Source organism: Sinocyclocheilus rhinocerous, unplaced genomic scaffold (assembly GCF_001515625.1).
Source record: "Sinocyclocheilus rhinocerous isolate Xijiao unplaced genomic scaffold, SAMN03320098_v1.1 scaffold2160, whole genome shotgun sequence".
Lineage (NCBI taxonomy): Eukaryota > Metazoa > Chordata > Actinopteri > Cypriniformes > Cyprinidae > Sinocyclocheilus > Sinocyclocheilus rhinocerous.
Window position 1 is genome coordinate 169938 of NW_015646171.1, and position 23456 is coordinate 193393.

Genomic DNA, 23456 nt, shown 5'->3' on the forward strand with positions numbered 1-23456 from the left:
TTTTGGATCTGTTTTTAGTTGTTTTAATATTACAATTGATTGCTTCTGTTGTCCTCATTTGTAAGTCGCTTTGGATAAAAGCGTCTGATAAATGACTAAATAAAAAAAAAATAAAAAAAGTAATGCGTTACGTTACTTTTGCGTTACTTTTTTCTCTCAATAACACAAATGTTATGTTTATCTGAAGTCATTTTTGTTTATTAGTATTTTTTTTTTTTTATAACATGTATAACAGAATGACAGTAGGCCTATAACATATGCCAGGGAGCAAGACAATAATGTACCTTTTGAACAAATTCACAGTTTTTACAGCTTTCTTATTAGAAGATTCAGAAATCAAACACATATAGAGATTTAAATGTAAAAATTCTAAAGAAAGGCTTTCACTTACAAAATTTACATTTATGCGTAAAATATTTAGCCAGGAACAAAATAAGGTTGAATACATAAAAAACATCTGACTGTTCACTATTAGTATGGTTGATCATCGAAGATCAGCAGCAAAGACGTTGGTTAATAAAATGGAATAAAGGATATTTGTGTTATTTAACATATTTGCGTCATGTCCTGAGTTTGCATTTGACTGTTTTTATTCATTTTGAGGAATATTGAATCTGTTTTTGTGCGAGTGAGATGAGTAAATACATGTTGGCATTTAGTCTAGAATGGCAGTAACATCATGTTTACACAATGCCTCTGCACTTACTCCCGATTTATCTCAACTGGACAGGAGAGCTATCAGTCAATACATGAGAAAACAAAGTAACTGGCGTTACTTATTTGAAAAAGTAACTCAGATATTTTCTTGTAAATTTAAAAGTAATGCATTACTTTACTAGTTACTTGAAAAAAGTAATCTGATTAAGTAACTCACGTTACTTGTAATGCGTTACCCCCAACACTGGTTATTAGTAACCCTTTGAAATAATCAATAATTATTTTTTTATTTTATTGTATTTTTTTTTTTTTTAAAGTGTGTGGAAAAAATTGTGTTTTATGGTCGGTGGCCGGTGGGATAATGTGTATACTGAATTAACATATTTCTGCAGTCATCAGAATTTTTATATATATCAGCCCAGCTATTTCAAACTAAAGTTTGATCACATTCTAGGGTTACTATTATGCATAAAAACCCTTATACAATGCTGATAGGAATACTGAGATAAAAGACCATTAATGTATTTCGAAATTGTTACATTATTGTAACATATTTCATAAAATTGTTATATTAGTGCTACCAGTATTACAACATCAGTATTGTAACTTATTTGTAACATTTGAACTTTTAATTTAGTGTAATATTCACTGTAACTTTGTCATTGCAACATTTTAGTGCAACTTGGATTTATATGTATACCTAAATGCACTATTAACCCAGTGCACTATTGTTGCCATCAACATGTTTACTCATTCTATGAAAACACTCAACAAAACTGAATTATTGTGAATTCGTATATTAATGCTAGACACCTTAAATATAACATGTACCAAAAATTTGGTCATATCTTTATGTTAACATAGCCTTTTGTATTGGAGCTTTGATGCGCTCATGGTGCAAACATGAATTAAACTGCTCTGGTCATGTGACAATTTGCACTAACAATGTGACACTGCACATATTTAACTGAGACCCTTTATTTTTTCGATATTTGCAGGAAATTCACTAAAACACCAGTCGGTAACATTTTTAGAGCTTTACAAATGAAAACTCAAGTTAGTAGTTGACACGTGACTTCGTTTTAAAAAACAAATATACTGAAATCTATTCATTTAAATAAATCTCATGGTTCTTTGTGGGGATAGAAAACAACAAACACTTTGTCTGACTCAAGTTTTAATATGTTCATGACGTTAAACTGTCAGTTCCCTTCCCCCAACCGACGCTCATGGCTGGCTTCCGTTTTTAACTGTGTGGCGGAGTTTCGCGACTCCCCCTTTGCGCCAGCGAGCTCCGTCTATTGTTCATGAGCGGCGCTGTGGCGGTTGCAGTACCGACGCTTGCCTGATGGGGGCGCCGCGGAGCCGCGCGGCCTCGGGTCTTTTTGTCTGAACTGGATCCCGCTGCCGCTTCACAGTGTGCGCGATTAAACCGGAGCCGCGTCCGTCCCGCACTGTCAAAAAACCCACTCCAAACCGCAACACAAGCGCAGCCGGTGCCGTTGTTTTCCCGTGCAGCCATGAGCGGTGCCGCGGTGCCGTTGGACTGAGCTCGCTCGGGTTCGCGGGCTGTTCGGGCTGCCGTTGGAGCGGGTTTCTCCCCTCTCATCCTCCGTCATTTCTTTAACTTTTCAAACACGCAGCCGCGCCGGAGCGGAGCGGACCGGAGCATGGGATCCCCGGACTCTTAGGAACAGAATCTGAGCCGGGGCTTTGACCGAATTTCAGCGAAACGATGGCGAACTCGACGGGGAAAAACCTCCCCGTGCAGCGGAGGAAAGGACAGGCTTTCCTGGACGAGCTGCGGCAATTTCACCACAGCAGAGGGTGAGCGGGAATTTCGCTCTTATTATAACTTGGGTGACCGGTGAGGGGGTCCGGACGGCTCACGGGTGCTCATTCGACTGTTTTTCTCCCCAGATCTCCGTTTAAAAAGGTTCCCGTGGTGGGTGGGAAGGAGCTGGACCTGGGCGCTCTGTATATGAGAGTGGTGTCTTTAGGGGGCTTCGCGAAGGTAAGTTCCTCACACACACTAAACTTAACATTTTTCATCTCACACACACTCTTCCAGCCCGGTTCGGCGGATCTGTCTGCGGTTCTGCCGTGCATCGGCCTGTGTAAGTGTATGTGAGTGAGTGAGTGTATGTGTGTAGTGTAGTGAGTGTGTATGGATTGGCCCCAGACGCGCACACACACTTTCACACACACTCACTTCAAAATTACCGGGCGGCTTTTACATCGATAACCCGGACCGAGGCTAAGACACCGAATCCCGTCCGGACCCGTCGTGTACACCAGCGGCTTTATCCCTTTCGTGTGGCGGAGGATTGAGCGACTGTAGGCCGCACACAGGCCTGTGTATTCCGCGCTGTAAATACAGCCGCAAACCTCGCACAGATCCGCGGTCCGGACGCGGGGGTCCGGTGGGCTCGGACGGGTTCGCCTCAGAGCACCTTGTTTCCCGGCTGCTGATTTGATTTATTCATTTCACATGGGAAAGTGTAAGTTAGCCGGAGTGCTAATGGGAGTTAGCATGGACACACACACACACACACACACATACACTCTGACACACACGGTCCTGCATCTGAACCGAACCCCTCTCACCTGTCTCATCACCCTACAGGTGTCCGACAAGAATCAGTGGGCCGAACTGAGCGAGGATTTCAATTTCCCCAGGAGCTGCTCGAATGCTGCTTTTGTTTTGAAACAGTACTACCTTCGGTGAGTCTTTCTTATTCAGTTTCTCTCTCTGATCAACTCCGGCACATGTGCTCAATGTTTACAGTCGCTTCTCTGCCCCGATGCACTCAAACATGCGGCTCGGTTCTGACTCAGAAGCGTGCGTTTTGGAGGATCGTATGTTTGTGTTGATGATTGCATTAAGGATACTTTTTACAGTGTTTTTAATTTCAGCTCTTGTTGCAACATTATGGGGCAAAAGTAATCTAAATCAGGTTTTACACTGGTAAATTGTGCTTCTGGACTTGTATTTGAGTCACTTTTAAGGATGCATCTGTCAGTTGCATTGAAGTATTTTGTTTTCATGGCAGGTTCTGTATATTTGAATAAGAGGATTTAGTTTAAATGCTTTGAACCCTTTTCTAATTGCAGTTCTTTTTTTCTATAAAGTGTTATAATGCAACTTTACTTTTAATATAGAAAGATTTAAAAATGCAAATCAGGAGTTTTATGGCATTTAGATGGCTATTTTGGACTTGCATTTGGGTCACTTTTAAGGATGCATCTGTCACTTGCATTGGTCTATAGGAGTCTTTTGTTTTGTAGGCATTTTTTTTTTTTTTTTTGCATGTGCTAATTCTTGTATATTTAAATATGAGACAAAAACTGTAAATGAGGCCTTAGTTTAGATAGTTTTTTGCCACTTATTGAGTAACACATGGTTCTTTGTAAAATGTTCTAATGTAACATTACAAGTGTTTTAATATGTTGGATTTTCAAGTCTAAATCAGGAGGTTAGAGGGTTGTATTTGGGTCACTTTTAGGGATGCATCTGTCACTTGCATTGGTCTACAGGAGTCTTTTGTTTTGTAGGCAGAGTTTTGTCATTTATCTGGTTTGCATGTGCTGAGTCCTGTATATTTAAATAAGAGACAGGAAACTTTACAGTGGTGGATGATTGTTTTGGATCTGTGTTCAGACTTCAACTGTCACTTTATTTTGCCTTATAGAACGTGTTTTGTGCTTTCTAGGTTATCTGTGTGTTTATGAATGTGGTTAATGGTGTTTTACAACATGCACACGGTTGATTCGTGTGTAAACCACCAAAGACATTTCACCAGCTGTTACACATGCAAAATCGTACTGTTTTTATATATTTGTAGTATCAGCAGTGAGGAGCGTACGGCCGTAGCACTGCGGTCTGCTCTACAGTGAGCGCGGCTGCTGGTTTTCCACGTGCGTTTCTCTCTAGTTTAGTAGGTTATGGGGGGGTGAGACATACAGACTTGGCAGCAGGGAGCGTTTAGGCTGTGTGGGCCGTGAGAAGGAGACATACACCTGCCATGCAACGGACTAAACGTAATTACCATTCTGCAAAGTGTCTTTTACCGTCCTCATAGTCATTGCAACAGAGGTTGCTCCACGGAGAGATTGCATGAGCTTTAACTGGCTTTATTTGCAGCATATGCATATTTTTATTAGATGTGCTTTGGGTTTTATTTTCATAATCAAAGGTCTCAGTGCTGCTCAATTCTGATGTAACACTGGTTGTTTTTGATATCCTGGAGAGGTTTGTGTCATGTTGAGGTGTATCCGTCTCTAAGGGATTTTGGAGCGCTCGGTGGAAGCGAAGCCAAAGAGTTTAGACAGACATGATCACTCCGAGGAAATCCAGTAGCTGTAATGAAGAATCTTTTTTTTTGCAACATCAAATGAGAGAAAATCTCGGTATGTATTATGCAGTATTACATATTATGTGTGTTTGTGCAACTATAAATGTAAACACTCAAAACTAGTAATGTGATTTGAGCCGCAGGTGTTTTGATTGGATCAGGATGCTGGATTGTTTTAATTACAGATGTAACTTACAAAGACTTTTTTTCCAGCAGCGTTCAAGGTTTATCTCAAAGCAGCGGAAAACCTCGGAAGTGTCCCACGCGCGTCACACAAGGGAGAAGTCCTGCAGGGATTGAGAAGATCTTGCTTTAGCAGATCCTCATTTCTGTCGGATCTCACTTAGTCTGATTCACTCACCGACAAATGCTCGCTGGCTCCAAAGCGTCCCGTTTTCTCACCAGTGTGAGTCTTCAGACAAAAATGAAGGATTTCATTTGCACTTGTTTGACGGATTGCAGTAGAACAGGTTTCTACATTAGGACACTGTTGTCTAGTCTGCCTCTTATTGCTCACGCCGAAAAGAGGAATTCGGTTGTGTGTTTACACCGTTGCTGCTGAGGAAGAGCTGGCGAGGGATTTGAACTTGGGTCTTTGGGTTTGTGGTGCGATGCGCTTACCGCTGAACCACTCGGCACTGATCGGAGCCTGTGAAATGAGTCATTTAAATGTGGCATCTGCAATCAGGCACTCCGTGTCTGCCAACTAAAGAGGGGAGAGCAGCTAAACAACACATGTCAATGTCTTAATTGGCAAATAGTCCGTATCACAGCGTATCGGAGCATGTGTGATGTTGTGGTTCGTTCTTTTTTTTCTGAGACCAATCATTTATTCACTTTTGCGAATCGGTTGATTCAGTTCATGTCAATTCATTGACTCATAATTCACATGTTCCCCGTTTTTGAGAAATATTTGGTAATGGTTTATTTTACAGTGTCTTTGTTACACAGTACATGTACTTACTAAACTAATACAGTAAATTATGCATAATTACAAACTAACCCTAAAACAAAGCCTATAGTAACTAAGCACTATGTTAATCAGTATAACTCGGTACTTAATTGTGTAATTACGCTGTATCAAGGACACCTTAAAATAAAGTGTAACCAAATTTTTGCTTCAAATAAGCATCGAATTTTGTGATCTTTACACTTCAATCATGCTATTTTCTCCCAAATGAAGTTCCACCTCATAGTTAATTGATTTGTGAATGCTTTGTGAATCTGTTTATTTGCAGATTGAACATCACTAACTCTTATTGCATGCAAATGAGCCTCAAATGCAGATTGTCTGAACACATAGAATAGGCTATAATTTCATTCCTCTGTTCATGTCTAGCCAGACAGTCGTTGGTCTCAGATTTGTTTTTGGTCAGTCTGCTCTCAGTTTGGCCTTATAGAGTGTAAATTTCGCATGTAAATATGTAGAACCTCATGCTCATGTTATGATCAAGTGTTTAATTTATTCTAGTTTATCCCCAGCCTGCTCTGCTTTAGTTTAGTTTTACTGTAGTATTAAGGAGCTGCATTGCATATACTCAGTTTTAATTCTGTTTGAAGATGTATTTGTTGCATAACTGTTGTCTGTAGTCCTATTTGATTTTCTTCTAGACACACTCCATATATTCAGCAGCTCCTGCAGGTGAAACTTGACCTTTTTCTTCTGTGTCTCCAGTAGAGGGCAGTAATTCTCTGTCTGGACCTCAGAAACGGGGCCGTTCACGTGAGCGCTGACTGGATGCCGTAGTTCCTCATCATTCAGCTTCATTTCTGTATTTACATCTCCGGTTTGGACAGCAGATGCTGTGTTTTTTGCCTTTTAGGTTTATGAATGAAAAGAAAGTAATGGTTGCTGGAGATCTGCCTTCCTTCAACATCTGTTTGTGATTATCGAGTGCTGCTGAAGGTCTTCATTAGCTGATTCAGGTGTATTTGATTAGTGCTGGAGATAAACTTTGCAGGAAGGTAGATCTCCGAGAACAGGACTGAGCGCCCCTGACTTAAATTGTACATAATAAACCTGATGATTTCAGAAGGTCCTCATTTAGTGTCTCGAGAAGCATCAGCCTGTAATCAGCTCTGGGTTTGGCTGAACTCACACGCTGACCTACCTGAGACGATCATCAGCATCTACATTACGTTTTTTTGATTCATTGAGTTGCAGGTGGTGAATATAACGTTGATATACAATTTAAAGCGATAGTTCACCCCAAATTTTAAATTGTCATTATTTACTCACCTTCATGTCATTCCAGACTTGTATGACTTAAACATAAAAGGTTATTTTGAAGAATGTTGGTAACCAAACAGTTTCGGTTCCCATTGACTTTCATTATATGGACAAAAAATACAGTGAAAGTCAAAGGGAACTGAAACCGTTTGGTTACCAACAGTCGTCAAAATATTTTCTTTTTGTGTTCCACAGGAACAAGGTTTGGACGCACATGAGGATGAGTAAATAATGACACCGTTTTCATTTTTGGGTGAACTATCCTTTTAATTGCAGCAAACATGTTTTTGCGTATCACCGTAATTCACATAGCTAGATTGTGAAATAAATTGGAATTTTGCAAGGGAGAACTAGCATTTCTCTAGTGGGTCTGATTATCTGCTAGTTAGTTATCTTGTTCAGTGATACTATCACTAATTAAAATCCTACAATTACACAGTCCAGTGAGTTGAATGTCTGTCCACGCTGTGTGTGTCCAGTACAGTGTGTTGTTTTCTAGTGTTTATGGAGTGCAGATATCTATTTATAGTGTTTGTATTGTAGCACGTGGGAGGTGTGTGTAAGTGAAAGCTCATTCAGTTGAGGGAACCACTCATGAGTCATATTTATACACGGAGCAGGACTGTGAATATTACTATTTGACTCACAATACGGTTGATCCCTGATTCTCTGGAATAAACCGCTCGTGCTTTCTGACTGTCTTTCAGTATGTGAGGTTACAGAGTTGTGTGATATGGTAAAGTGTGCAGTTATCTTGTGTTTTAAGTATTTTTAGTGGGGATTTAATCAAGTGTGATTTCAAGGTTGCAGACTTTCGCATGTGTGTTTTCTCTTTGCATTTGACAGACCAGTTAATCGGTGTCAATGTCTGTTTGGCTGATTAACATAAGTTTATTCTTAGTGTCACTTCCGAAATCTTGTCAAATCTTAATGAAATAATGTGTAAGGTGCATCTTAAAGGAATAGTACACCCAAAAATGAAAATTGGCAGAAAATGTGCTTACCCTCAGGCCATCCAAGATGTAGATGAGTTTGTTTCTTCATCAGATTTGGAGAAATGTAGCATTGCATCTCTTGCTCACCAATGGATGCTCTGCAGTGAATGGGTGCCGTCAGAATGAGAGTCCATCAGTTAACGTCTTGTGAAAAGAAAAGCTGCATGTTACATACAAATGCTAATAGATTTTCTCAGTCCCTGAGGTACGCAGGTTTGTCTGTGTGTGTTTTGCTCATGGAAATGAATGACATTCGCACATTATCTCTCCAAACAGTCGTCTAAATGCAGAAACCGATGTCTGCTTATTTCAAACATGCTATAAAATGTGTACAATACAATTATAACCACTCAGTCTTTTAAACAGGTGCTCACTGGTCAGTGAATAAATGTGTCTGGATGTTTCATGTCTCTTAAATTTCCCCTGGGATCATGAGTGTGTATCTATCTGTCTGTCATTCTGTGTGCTGATGTCTTTTTCTGGTCTCTCTGCAGCTATTTAGAGAAGTATGAAAAGGTGCATCACTTTGGAGAGGAAGATGAAGAGGAGCAGCCGGGGAATCCTAAACATTTGCTTCCGATTGGTGCAATACCCACGTCATACAACTACCAGCAACACACTGTATCAGGTACAGATGAGCCCTGTCTGCTTCTCTGAGACTTAAACACACACACACACACACACACACACAGCTGGCTCAAAGGGTTAATGTGTGTTGGAGCTGCACCTGTGAAAACTCTTAATGCCATGAAGGAAATGGTACTCCTGCCACTGCACTCCTTTCAGAGAGACAGATGATATTTCCCTTTACATAAGGATTGGGGTAGGTTTTAGTCTCACTATTTGAGGACATGTGAACTTCATTTCCAGGACTGCTCTGAGAATCATTTCACCAACATTTTACCAATTCATGTGATTAAACTATCGTCAGATACACACACACACTCAAAGATCTTCATGACAGTCTGCCAAAATGAGTTTGGTTTAATTTGAAAAAATTCGTAGAATGTACTTCTCAAAGTAATAATAATAAAAATTTGGTTTAGTAAAACATTTTCTCAAAGCATATGACACAGACAGTAACACAATTTTTCATCCATGTTTTAATTTGAACATTAAACCTCTGATGTGTAGCACTTTGTTTGCTATAAAAAAGAAAGGAATTGTTTATTTGATTTAAATTATAAAATATTTAGACTGTATTAAATATTGTTCTTGAGTTTGCCATGAATATAGTCTTGTATGGCAAAAATAATAACCACAGTTTTCCATAACACATTTGTTTTAAACCATAAAGCACAGAATCCAGAAAAATGAAAATTGATGACACCGAATTTCTGAAAAAAAAAAAAAAAAATTTCATAGGACACTGTTGTTGTAGACATCTTTTTTGATAATTAAAATTTCATATAAAGGTTGCACTATTTTACAGTATGTGCACTTCCTATGTGCTTATCTAATGAAATACGGCGTAATACAAGGTAACTATATTGGTTAAGATTAGGTTTAGGGGTAAGCTTAGGGTTATTACCCATTTACTTTTTTTTGTACTTCAATAAGTACATAGTATGTACATGCAGAAGAGGATTGTAAAATAAAGTGCAATCAATATTTCATAGGGCTAAACCCCTAATCTTCTCTATGCTGATGTAGATCTTTTTGGGAGAAGTGAAGTTTACATATGTGGTCTGAACAACCAGATGCATTCACACCTGGCTGAGTCTAGTTTTGTATGAGTCTCAAGACACACTGTGACTGCTCATAATGTCTTCAGGAACTCTTTAGAAATATAACACAGTTTATCTTATGCTTATCCTTTTGTTTGACAGACTATCTCCGCCAAAGCTATGGGCTGTCGACGGATTTCGTCCCTCCATCCGATTACAACAAACTGGTGCTGTCTCTCCTGTCTGGGTTCCCGAACGAGGTGGACTTCGCCATTAACGTGTGCACGCTCCTGTCCAACGAGAGCAAGCACTCCATGCAGCTAGAAAAAGAGCCCAAACTCGTCACGCTGCTGCTGGCGCACACGGGAGTCTTCGACGACTGTGCGTTTAATACTGCGGCTACTAGAGTATTTGCACTTTGGGACGGCATGCGTGTGCTAACGTTACATATGTTTGTCTTTCAGCATTAGGCAGCTTTTCTGCTCTATTTGGGACAGACTGGCAGGAGAAAACGTCACGGGACTTTGTGAGGGTAAGAGAAGATGTCAACTTGCATTTCTTGCTTGCTTTCTGTTCTTGCGCTCTTAACTCTCTTATTTTCTTGTCTTCATAGTTTTGGAAAGATGTCATTGAAGACAATGAAGTAAAAGATCTCATCTCAGACAAGAGCTGCACATCCCAAAGTATGTGGTTGTTTGCGTCCCGGCTACTCTTGTTTCCTTTGATGTGGTGAATTGTAGTTTGGCTTTGATTAGTCGATGTGTTTTAACCAAGCATTACTTAACACTAAGTGTGCATTGTGTATTTTTCAGACGTATTGGAGACGAGGGACGTCTGCACTCCTCTCTTCCACACGGCACGTGCCGTAGGCATCGGAGACGTCGAGGGCCAGCGGGTGTTGCAGGTGGCAATGATTCTGAGGAACTTGTCCTTCGAGGAGGCCAACATCAAACTCCTGGCAGCTAATCGCACATGTCTGCGCTTCCTCTTACTGTGTGCGCACTGCACCTTCATCCAGCTGCGGCAGCTGGGTCTCGACACGCTCGGCAACGTCGCCGGAGAGGTTAGTCCACAATCTACAAGGTCTTTATAGAGTGCTGCAATGACAACATTTTTTTGTTTGCATCACCAAGATTCCCTTTTCAAAAACCCAATAGGTTTTTTCCATCCATTGGCGTTTGGATTATTGCTGAAAATAAGCTCTGTGAACGACAAATGTTTATGATTCTTACACGTTTTGTGGTTTGAGATCTCTTAGGAAATTATATTACTCCACAAACACCCTCAAATTTTTGTTACACTGTCAAACCTGAATCCATTTTACAGTTGTTGTTTTTTTAAATTTTTATCTAAGGCAAACATATAGGCCCAGTTTCATAGACAGGGCTTAGCCTAAACCAGGATTAGTCCATAGTTCAATTAGGACATTTAAGTAGTTTTTATAAACATGCCTTAGAAAAAGGCATTACTGGTGTGCATCTTAAGACAAAACAAAGGCACTGACATGTTTTAAGATCAGTCAGTGCAAGTTTCTTTCAGTTGAAACAGCTCAGATTTACATTTTAGTCTAGGACTAGGTTTAAGCCTTGTCTTTGAAACCAGAGGATAGGTTTTTAAATTGCTTTTTTATATTATTTCAACTTGTTTCTCACCATGAAAATAGCCAAAGAAGCTGGCATGATATTAAAACACCAACTAACCAACTTACACGTTTTATGCATCATAATAATCTTAACAAACTAACACAATTTATATAGTTCAGTGTTTCCCCTGCCATTATATTAGGGGGGCGGCCCGCCCCCCCCACGGCACCCCCCCCCCCCCCTCCAGGGCATGTCATCACAGAAATGTAATGGTATTCACGGCAACCCGTCAAAATAAAAGTTCGGTTTAACTTGAGGGCATTGGCAGAAATATATTACTATTGTTAAGTAGAATGTACGTAACAGGCTGCTACTACTACTACTAAAATTATTAAAACCTTATTTTTAAGGAATAAGCATTCAATATTTCTTCAATGTTTTAATTGTAATATTAAATGACCTTTATTTTCCAAAAAATTTAATTTGTTTAATTTTCATTACTTAAAAGATAGATTAAATGAATGTTTTATGCCTTAAAACAAAATGTAAATCCACAGCACAGAATTTCTGAGCAAAAAAGCATAAGGCTATTGTAAGAATAAATTATTGTTTTTATATTATTGTAAAACTTGTTTTATGCTTTCAAATAATTAGACATGCTAAAACAGAATTTGGTTACAATAAAACATAAGGTTGGAAAAATAAAAACATTTCATAGGGTCCTAAACATGTAATATTTGTTAAACTTTTAATAAATTGATGTTAAATTGTTTAAGTTTCATGATTTTAATTAATTAGACATGCGTTTTGATTAATAAAATGTAATTTAACCATTAAAAAGGAGTCCAGAAAAAAAAACACAAAAAAACGGACCCCCCTCCTCAAAGCCGTAAACCTAGGGGAAACACTGTAGTTGTCTTAATTTAAAAACATTTTCCTGAAAGATTGCTTTAGAGTAGTTTAGGGCTGTCACTAATGATTATTTTGGTAATCGAGTAATCGGTCGATTATTTAAACGGTTAATCGAGTAATTGGATTTTTTTTTTGTGATAAAAATAAACCTAAGCAAACAATAAACTTTAAAATGACTTAAAATACATATATAATAACAATAGGGCAGTAATAATTGGTTCAAATAAAATATAAAAAGCAAGTAATCATATGGTTTTATGGAACAAAACAGCTAAAATACATAATCTAATAAAACAATATAATCATAACTTATGTACATTATGTATTATATCAAATGCCATCTGTCTGTTTGTCCTTTTTCCAGCTTCAGTTGGATCCCGTTGATTTCCGAACAACTCATCTGATGTTTCACACCATCACGAAGTGTTTGTTGTCACGGGATCGTTTTCTCAAAATGAGGGGTAAGTATGTTTTTGGGTGAACCGTGTGTGCAGTAAAACGTACGGTTTTCTGTGAGAGTTGCTAATTATTTCCATTGCATCCTGCAGCCATGGAAATTCTCGGGAACCTGAGCAAAGTGGAGGATAACGGCGTTCTGATCTGCGAGTATGTGGATCAGGAGTCGTACCGAGAAGTCATCGCCCTCCTGACGCTGCCGGACGTCATGCTGGTCATCTCCGCGCTGGAGGTCCTGCACCAGCTGGCAGAGCTCGGGGAAATCACGTGCTCTAAAATCTCCTCCGTGGAGAGAAGCATAGGTACGCGTTCACATGTTTCCGTCAACGATTTCCTCCCTTCAAAAACGTACATTTATTGTGGTGTTTCAGCCTGAAAATTAGGTTACCGAATTTGATGCACCACTAACCATCAGGAGCAGTGAACTGACATGTTTTGCATGTTTGTATATCAGATCTTCTAGTGCGGTTGGTGTCAGTGGACCTGCACACGTTTGGACCGGACGCCTTGACGGCAGTAAAACTCATCGAGCATCAGGCCTCGAGCAGTCAGGTCTCAGAGGTTCGGCCGCAGCTTGTCGAGCACGCTCCCCCACCCACGCAAGGCACTCCTGGCGCTGGTAAGTGTCCCATGCATCCGCTTTCTGTTTTTGTGTGTGCTAGAAATGTGCAAAATTATATAATCAAATATCACAAGAAGTACTTTCTCTTTTAATAACTGTTGAGAATAAGTGATTTACACACAATGCAAGATAGGACAGATGCAAAATGCAGTAACACTTTATTTCATGGTGTCCTTGTTATACATTGCATGTACTTACTATAGTAATAACAATATATTATGCATAATTACGTGCAACTAACCGTAAACCAACCCTCATCCTGACCTTATAGTAAGTGCATATAATTAACATTATTCAGTACTTAAAGGGGTCATATGATGCGATTTCAAGTTTTCCTTTCTCTTTGGAGTGTTACAAGCTGATTGTGCATAGATAAGATCCCTGAAGTTGCAAAGATTAAAGTCTCAAAACCAAAGAGATATTCTTTATCAAAGTTAAGACTCTGCCACGCCCCCCTAAAACGGCTCATTCTAACACGCCCCCACATATCTATGTCACTATGTGGAAATATTTGCATAATGCTGCCCAAATGTGCACGCAAAGAAAGAAGGAGTGGTTTCGGTAACCGCAGTTAGTGTTGAAGCAGCATGTCAGGGAGACGCTGTGTGTTTCTAGGCGAAAGCAAAAGCACTTTATTTGGCCTTCCGAAAGTAGATGCATTTAGGAATCTTTAAGATTACTTACAACAGAACAGCAATGCATTTTATGGACGACCGTTTCGTGAACCTAGGAGAGGAGGTAATTCTGACTTTGCTATGACAATCTGGCGCTTCTGCATCAGCTACTGTTTTGTTATTAGTTTTAGTATTTGCTATTGACTGTTCAAATGCAGTGTTTTGCGCATTGTGTGTGTGTGTGTGTGTGTGCGCGAGCGAGAGAGCGAGAGAGCGAGAGAGAGAGAGAGAGAGAGAGAGCGCGCGAGAGCGAGAGAGAGAGAGGGGGTCACATCACAAACACATACCAGCTTCATCACTGTGTCTGTCACGCGACAGACCTTTCGGGCTCTGTCTTTACATTTATTTTGAAAAATGAAGCTCGTGATTATGGTAAGGGGCGTTACATTTCCGACGAGTGCTTGCGGTGTTCGGCCAATCACAATGCACTGGGTCAGCTGGCCAATCAGAGCAGACTGCGCTTGTCGGAAGGCGGGACTTTGTAGAAAACGAAGCGTTTGAGAGAGGCGGGGCATAGAGGACCTACAATAATGTACAGTATTTGAAAAATAATGTGTTTTTTTAACATTAAAGCATGTCAACATATTCTGTTACACCAAATACACAAAATAATGATCTTTAAAAAAGCATCATATGACCCCTTTAAATGTATAGTTACACTTTTAACAGGCGAATGAAGTGGAAACTAAAATGCACATTTACATCATGTCAGAGCTCATTGTCTGTCACGCGTATTTTATTGGATTGTAATAATTCTACTCCTCTTTTAAAAATTGTTTTATACTGTTGAAAAGTTTTTTTCAAAGGAAAAAAAAATCTTACTGACCCCAAACTTTTATTTATAGGTTTTATGAAGGTAACTTTACCTCCAAAAATTCATGGAAATTAGCCTAGGTTTTTTTTTTTTTTTGCAGCGTTATGATAAAGCGCAAAAGTAGATTCCCTCATCAGTGTTTATGATATTGAGTAATATTATCAGAAAATAGGAGATCATTTTAAACGGATGTTGTTGTTGTGGATACTGCTTTAAATCTTAAGGTAGGATTTTAAAATATCCCACAAAAAAATCAATATGAAAGGGTGAGTTGAAATGGAAAATGAATGAGGAAGGAGTTCATGTAATTTGTATTTACAGTGTGTTTGCGTTTGTTTGTTTGTAGTGAACAGGGCGCCTGTGCAGTCTACGCCTCCGCCTGGGATTGTGGAAGTAGATGGAGAGAAATTCACAACTCAGTGGTAAGATTTACTGTCTTTCCTTCTTGCATTTCTCAAATCTGTTATGTTTTCTAGTGTTTTATGAATGCTTTCTGCTCTTGGTAGGCTAAATGCTCATTTCGAGGTTCATCCAGACGGTTCGGTCTCTCGCTCTGAGATGTACTCTGATTATTTGGCGACCTGCAGCAAGATGGCGCGGGGTGGAGTGTTAACATCCAATAACTTCTACAAATGCCTGAGGTGAGATTAATAGAACTGTTGGGCAGATGCTGTGAAGTTGTAGCTGTGCCGTCCCAAATGGTAAATGTTGAATGCTTAAATTCGTCACTCAAACACAAAATCAACGCTGTGCTTGTCTGTTTCTCAGGACGCTGTTTCCTAATCACACGGTGAAGCGTGTGGAGGACACACGGCTGAGTGGGCAGGCTCAAATCCATGTGGTTGGTGTGCGGAAGAGGCCGATTCCTCTTCCCGTCCAGCTTTATTATCAGCAGCAGCAGGCCAGTCCTGCACCAGTTCCCAAACACGAAGCCCCCTCAGAAACCCCTCAGCCCTTGTCAGGTAGAGATACAGTTTTATTATTGGTTCAAGAACTCTCATTCTAGCAAGAGAGATATTTCACACTGCACTTTATCTTGGGTTTTTTAAACCCTGGTTAAAAGCCCATTTTAACTGGTTTAAATGTTTCATACTTAGTATAAACGGAATCTAGCACTGTTTTAAACACTCTGGTTTATTTTCACAAACTCTGAATTGTGGCGTGAAAACTATGTAGTGTGAAAATTTTGAAGTTGTAATGTTATAGCAAGTTGTTAAGCAACAGACAACCTATCATAAACCTATAAATAAATATTCATTCACTTTGAAAATGGTTTCAGAAGACTTCAGGCAACAATTTAAGTTAAATAATCTTGTAAATATATAAATAAGAATATTAACCTTGGGCCATATGAAATCTGTTTTATTTTTTCCCAAATACTATTTTTTTCTGTTTTAATAAAAAATTACACATCAATTGAAAACATAATTTTAACAATAATAGTGCCCTATGAAATGTGTGTTTTTTTTTTGGGCAAACGAAGTGCTGCAACTGTTTACGGTTTAAAACATGGATGGAAAATGTGTGTTATTGTATGTTAATCTTTAATGTATTCTTATACTTATTATTATTACTTTGAGACAAAGCAGTCTTTTTGCAGTTTAATATTCACAGACAGTAGTCATTATCGTGATTTGAATAAGTGTGCGGCCATATTTTGATTTATTCATCCAAATTTTGCCAAATTCTTTGTTATACAGCAAATTCCATTTTTATGACTGGATTCTGCAATTCTGCCCATGTTTTCTGCATCATGAAAATCATAAGACCCTAGTTAACCCCATTGTGCAGTGCTGAACTTGAACACCAGATTTAATTTACCCAGGTGTAAGAATAAAACAAAAGCCCATTCACTGTTTAATGCGGTAAGCTAGTCGCATTTATAGCTGATTTGTTCTTTCTCGTTTGTCCATGCAGTGTTGCCTCCTGGTGTGGGAGGGCAGCTTGTCCGGGCACCAGCACTAAGCCTTACTGCCGGCCAGGCAGCACCACAGGTGGCCTTCACCATGCACGGTATGTCTCACGCCAACGCTCCCAGTGCTCCTGCGCCAGCCCCGACTGTTCCACGACTCCCCATGAACCCTCCAGGACAAGCTGCACTTCCTCCTCCATGCCCTCCTGCCACCGCCCCAGTTCCCATACGACCCAATGACATTCTCAAAACAGCCATGATCCAGAGCTCCATCCCCACGGCCACTGCTGCACCTGCTGCTCCCAACCACAGCGGCTCACCTATCCAGCAGCCCCTGCTCCATCACGCTCCCGTTACACTGATCCAGCAGGGGCCGCCGCCCCAGGGACACGTATTTACAGGTCGAGTGCGAAGTGTTTGTCCTTCGGTGGCCCAACAGCGCATGCAAGCCCCTCAGGGACAGCAAGGTGCCCCTTCCCAAGAGGCTGTGGTGCTTGCGCCGCCTCAGTATGTCAGTGCTCCTTGCACTCCGCTGATGGCAGGAGGGCAGGTCGTGACTGTCTCAGGCATGACTAGCAACCGCGTCACATTTCAAAATATCGCCCCCAAACCTGCACCACAAGCCCAGTCGCCACAGCCTCAACCTCAACAGCAGCAACCGCAACAGCAAAGCTTAGTCATCGTCAGTCAGAATCAACAACCCAACACTGCATTCGCCCCAGCCATCCATCAAATCGTACTGACCAACCCCAGTCCTCAAACCATCCAACCGCAGACCACGCAGTCTACCGCTTCCCCAAATGCACCGATCCCCAACCCCGCCCCCATGCAGCAAGCCCCGCCCAACACAGTTAGCCATATGCTGTCTGTCAAGCGCCAGTTTCAGCAGACTCCGCCCCCTCCTCCACCCCCAGCCCAACCTACCTCCACAGAATCCAGTCTGATCAAACAGTTACTGCTTCCGAAACGCGGTCCTTCCACCCCAGGTGGAAAACTCATACTCCCCGCACCGCAAGTTCCCGCTCCTGCGAGCACCAGAGCGCCAAGCCCGCAAGTCATATACCAGGTGACCAACAGCGGTCCGGTGGCGTCTCAACCGCAGTTAAACGTGCAACTTATGCAGAGCCCCTTGCAGGCGACCGGTGCCGTTCCCATCTCCATCCTCCCAGGGCAGATCATTTCCACTTCCACCCCTGGCACCCTTCTGCAGGCTACACCCAGCAACCAAGTTACCTTCACAGTAGTGCCAAACTCTGGCTTCCCCAGCCAGAGAGCGCAGACCCCGCCCACAATCAACCTGCAGTTGACTCCACCTCTGCCAATTGCTGGAGCCACGCCCATTCCGCCTTTCCGAGGTGACAAAATCATCTGCCAAAAGGAGGAGGCGGCCAAGGACGCCACAGGGCTGCACGTCCACGAGCGCAAGATCGAGGTCATGGAGAACAACTCCGTCACCGACGGTTCGGCCAAAGCCAGCAATGGTGAATCCGCAGAGGTGGACGGACCTGCGGCCAAGTTGCTCAATGGGAGGAAGTTTGACTCGAGTCTACCTCCATACCACTCAGGGAACAGCCAAGCAGAGGCGTTGAACGGTCCTGCGGCGCAAGGCGGCGACAGCGGCGGCCCTGGGAAGCAGACGCCCTCGGACCCTAAAAAGCTAATGGTAAACGGGGTGTGTGACTTTGATCGATCGGACGCCACCCATCCAAGCAAAAACATTCCAAATCACAAGGCTTCCAAACACATGGGGAATGGTGAGGTGTTGTTGCCTCAGAAAGCGCACGGGCCTTTCGGCCTCAAGGACTCTCTTGCTGCTCCTCAGCAGGATACTGCCAAAGCAGAGCAGGCCGAACGCCTGGCCAATGGGCCCAGCCACGGCACTGAGATCTCCAACGGCCCCAACTCAGAGACATTGGGCCTGAGGCAACAGCACCCACCTCATAACCACTCCCCACCTCCGCCCGTTTCCGAGCCACCGCCCCCGGCTCCCCTGCTCCCTCCTGCTAACGGCACCTCGGAGAGCCGGCCACTGAAGAGACCGCTGGAGGACGGGGACAGAGGTACCTCCGGAATCCCCACCAAAATGGGCGTACGGATAGTGACCATCAGCGACCCCAACAATGCTGGTAACTGCGCCACCATGGTGGCCGTGCCGGCGGGCGCAGACCCAAGCACAGTAGCAAAAGTAGCAATAGAGAATGCAGCGCAGCAGAGACCAAGTGTGCCCTCGCCGCTCCCTGAAACCAATGCTCAGGTAATGTGTTTTTTTAATTCGTGGTTTCAGAATGGTGCAGTTTACAACATAATGCTTTTTTTCCCTGTTTTTTATTACACTATCTATTTACATCTGTTCAGTTACTGTACATATCTTTAAAAGCTGTGGGTTTTTTCAGCACATATATAATCTACACATTAGTTTTATATTTATAATTAGTTTTATAAGTTTTTTACAGTTGGGTTTGTTCATATATCATTGGCCTGATTTATGTAACACTTTTTCTGGCTGTTGATAGTTCCATTAGATTAATGTAGATTAGATTAAAGGGGTCATATGATGCTGCTAAAAAGAACATTATTTTGTGTATTTGGTGTAATGAAATGTGTTTATGCGGTTTAAAGTTCAAGAAACACATTATTTTCCACATACTGTATATTATTGTTTCTCCTCTATGCCCCGCCTTTTTGAAACGCTTCGATTTTTACAAAGCTCATCGGTCTAAAAAGCGAGGTGTGGGTTAACTCTTAACTTTTATAAAGAATATCTCTTTGGTTTTGAGACTTTAGTCTTTGCAACTTTACAGATCTTCTTTATGCACCAAGAGCTTGTAACACTCCAAAGAGAAAGGAAAAATTGAAATCGCATCATATGACCCCTTTAAAGTAGTTTTATATGGTGATAGGAGAAGAAATCCAAAATCCTCTATGCAGAAACCTTTAACTACAATGTCAACAGATTGAAATGAATTTTTGAACCTGACTTCATCCAGTGGATACATTTCTTTACTGGAAAATTACGCAAATCAGTGCATATTTAATATAATATAATTTGATATTTAATTAGTGCATATTTAATTATGAATTTGTAATACAAAACAATTGTCTTACTGTCTGTACTGTGATTTTGTTAACTAGTGAAAGAATGATATCTGTACATGTTTACCCTATTCAATGATAGTGTCTTAATTAGAAACAAGTTTAGTTACTCGTCGGTTTTAGATGCTTGTTAGATGTTGATTTATTGTAGTTGATTTTATTTCCATGTGAACTGTGAACTGACTTCAATTGCTTATATTCCGATGAAGCTCAAATTGCTGTAATGAAAGTAAAAAGTTTTCATATTATAGGTGAAATGAACTATTATGCAACAATTCTTAAATAATTTTGTTTTTCTGTTGTTTTTGGACTGAAAAACATTCTTGCAAATTCATAAACTTTTTTAATGCATAAATCCCACACGCTACTCAAACTTGCATAGTTACGAAATTATTTGCAGCATTTCGGTCGGCCAGTTTTCCTCAAGCTTACAAAATGTGCAAAAGTATCAGCAAATTTAACAACAACTCATTTAGAGCAGTTAATAATGACAAAGGCCACACCTCCAATTACAAAATCAAAATGAGAAAAAGAATCATAAAATAATCAAAGAAAACACTAGCATAATTCTAGACTCAAATGAAGTACCCAGTTTGTATAGTGAGCGATATTTACACATTGTTATTTTGAGTTTATTAAGTGAAGGAAAACAATTAGATATATCTATGAATGATTCTGTTTGCATGGCACTTTATTTTTTTTAGTTCTTGCACTTACTGTAAAAAAAAAAAAAACAGCAAGAATTTGTAAATTCACAACATGCTTATCATTTTATACTATTATTATTATTATTGTTGTTGTGTGCCATAGTTGATGTATTCAGATGTATTCCAATTTTCAATTTTCCTGTGTGTTAGCAGCCTGTGTCAGTGCAGACTCCGCCTCCAGTGGATCCGGCTGCACAGGGAACCAATCAGAGTTCTCCAGCACCCGCCCTCTCTCCAGATCAAGCACGTAAACCTGGACAGAACTTCAGATGTCTGTGGAAGGCATGCAAACGGTGAGGACGCGTGTGATGCGCTCTGCTTTACAGATGCTGTTCTTGAGAAGGATGGTTCATGCTAACTTTAACATGTTGTTGCAGGTGGTTTGACACGCCATCACAGGTGTTTTACCATGCAGCTACCTATCATGGCAGTAAAGACATGTACCCAGGGCAGTGCCAATGGGAGGGCTGTGAACCTTTTCCTCGCCAGAGACTATCCTTCATCACACACCTGCAGGCAAGATCCCGTCTTTCTCTTTTTCTATAGATGACATCTATCCCTGTGTGTGTTTGACTAATCCGAGTGTGTGTTTTGCAGGATAAGCACTGCTCGAGGGAAGCGCTCACAGCTGCACTCAAACTGGAGGAGCAAACGCAAGGGACTTCCAAGTGTGTATGACTTCTTTAGCTCCTGCTGGCTTATGGTTGTAGATGATTGTGATGGAGATTTTCACTGTGTTGATGTGCAGGTCTCCTCCAGCGGCCGTCAGCAGTCCTCCGCCTCCTCCCAGACCACAGAAAGCGCTCGTCAACCACCCCAGTGCAGCTCTGATGGCTTTACGCAGGGGCTCACGGAACCTGGTGTTCAGGGACTTCACAGTCAGTATTGCATCATGTCAACAATGACCGTTCTGCTGCTTATAGCTTGAAATGTTTTATTTGTGTTTTTTTCTGCTCAGGACGATAAAGAGGGGCCAATGACCAAACACATTAGACTAACTGCTGCCTTAACGTTAAAGAGCATCGCCAAGTACTCAGATTGTGGACGGAAGTAAGTAAACCTTTTCAGTATGGTTGTTGTGTTTGAGATTTCTAATTTGTAGCATAAATTCATAATCATTTATGCCAAAAGGTTATATATATATATATATATATTTATATATATATATGCATGTGTGTTAATTAGTGCTATCACATCGATTAATCGTGATTAATCGCATCCAAAATAAGTTTGTTTACACAATGTTTGTGTATTTGTGTTTATATAATAAATACACACACATACATGTATATATTTCAGAAATAGATGTAATATTTATTTATAAGTCATACATAAATATGAATATATATATATATATATATATATATATAAAATACATGTATGTGTGTGTATTTATATATACATATAAAGTACACACACACATGTAAACAAACTCATTTTAGATGCGATTAATCGATTTGACAGCACTAATATATATGCCTGTGTTTATATATATATATAATATATTTTTTCATTTTACAAAAAAGTACGATTCGAAATTCTTTTCTGATAGCATTGATCTTTAAACGTTTTACTCTCAAATATTGCTTAAAGGGTTAGTTCACCCAAAAATGAAAATTCTGTCATTAATTACTCATCCACACACACACAGTACACGCACATATTGTGTAAACAAACTGTAAAAGGTTTGTGTAACCTAACCCTAATCACGATTAACCGATTTGATAGCACTAACACACACACACACACTTAAATATTATCAAGAACATTTTTGGGGTCATATTTCAATAATATAAAAGAAAACTAAGAAATATTTTTTATTATTCTAATATTGATAATAATATAATAGTCTATATACACTAAGTATTGAAATATTTAGATAATTTGATCATTAATGATTTTTTGTAATACAGTACAAAAATTCTACATTGCAGTAATAAAAATCTGAGAACCATTTCTACAATTTCTGTGTTTTATTTTTATTGTATTTTTTTTAGTTTACATTTGTTAAAAAAACATCCATTTGTGTAAAATTGATCTAAGAAATGTTTTAATTGTCATGAAAATTTAACAATGCAAAAAAAATCTTATCTTTATTTTAACATTGTTGGGCCATATTTCACATTAAAATAAAAAGATATAATAAATCAGTTTTATTATTCCAATTTTAAAATATAATAACACTGAAAAGTATTTAAATATCATTAAATATTTAGATAATTTTATAATTATAAGAATTTTGGAGTACAGTACAAAAATTTCTGCATTGCAGTAATGAAATTTACAGTTACATTTCTACAAAATAAGATTAAAAAAAAAACATTCTATAAAATTTCAATTTCTGTAAGATGTAAGAAATTTTTAATTTTCATAAATGTATCTGCAAAAATTCTTAATGCTTTTAAAAGACTTCATTGTTGTCTTTTTAAAATTATTAATACTGTTATTAATAATTATTAGTAAGTAGTAGTAATTATTATTAGAATTATTGTTGTTCTTAATGTAACTAACTAAATATTTTATATTTTGGGATGAAATGTGACTTTTTGGGATTCACTTGTTCCAGCTGGTGTTTAAAAAACAAGAAAATGTTAATAACGGCATAAAGTAGGCTTCATAAATGTAGTCAGTGTCTGTTGTGTGTTTGTGTTCAGGTTGGTAAGGCGGCATGAAAATCATCTCTCTGTGCTGGCGCTGAGCACTATGGAGGTCTCCACCACGCTTGCGAAATGCCTTTACGAACTCACACGCTCTCTGCAGGCCTGAGCTCAGCTCAACC

The 23456-nt window shown here is 39.9% G+C and overlaps 1 protein-coding gene across 2 annotated transcripts; it reads left to right on the plus strand.

The window, feature by feature from the left end:
- The first annotated feature begins 1994 nt into the window (after nucleotides 1–1994).
- LOC107707104 (AT-rich interactive domain-containing protein 2-like) lies at nucleotides 1995–23456 on the plus strand. Of its 2 annotated transcripts, none has more exons than XM_016510995.1 (21): nucleotides 1995–2484; nucleotides 2578–2671; nucleotides 3284–3381; nucleotides 8732–8865; nucleotides 10067–10285; nucleotides 10369–10436; nucleotides 10518–10587; nucleotides 10717–10967; nucleotides 12764–12860; nucleotides 12948–13157; nucleotides 13310–13474; nucleotides 15312–15387; nucleotides 15472–15606; nucleotides 15734–15927; nucleotides 16883–19131; nucleotides 20828–20970; nucleotides 21055–21193; nucleotides 21275–21345; nucleotides 21426–21555; nucleotides 21636–21727; nucleotides 23332–23456. In XM_016510995.1, exons 1-21 carry the CDS (start codon nucleotides 2393–2395, stop codon nucleotides 23441–23443), a joined length of 4839 nt encoding a protein of 1612 aa, XP_016366481.1. In that variant the 5' UTR covers nucleotides 1995–2392; the 3' UTR covers nucleotides 23444–23456. The 2 variants fall into 2 exon arrangements, with proteins under 2 accessions (XP_016366481.1, XP_016366482.1); XM_016510996.1 differs by having other exon boundaries at nucleotides 1997–2484; nucleotides 20831–20970.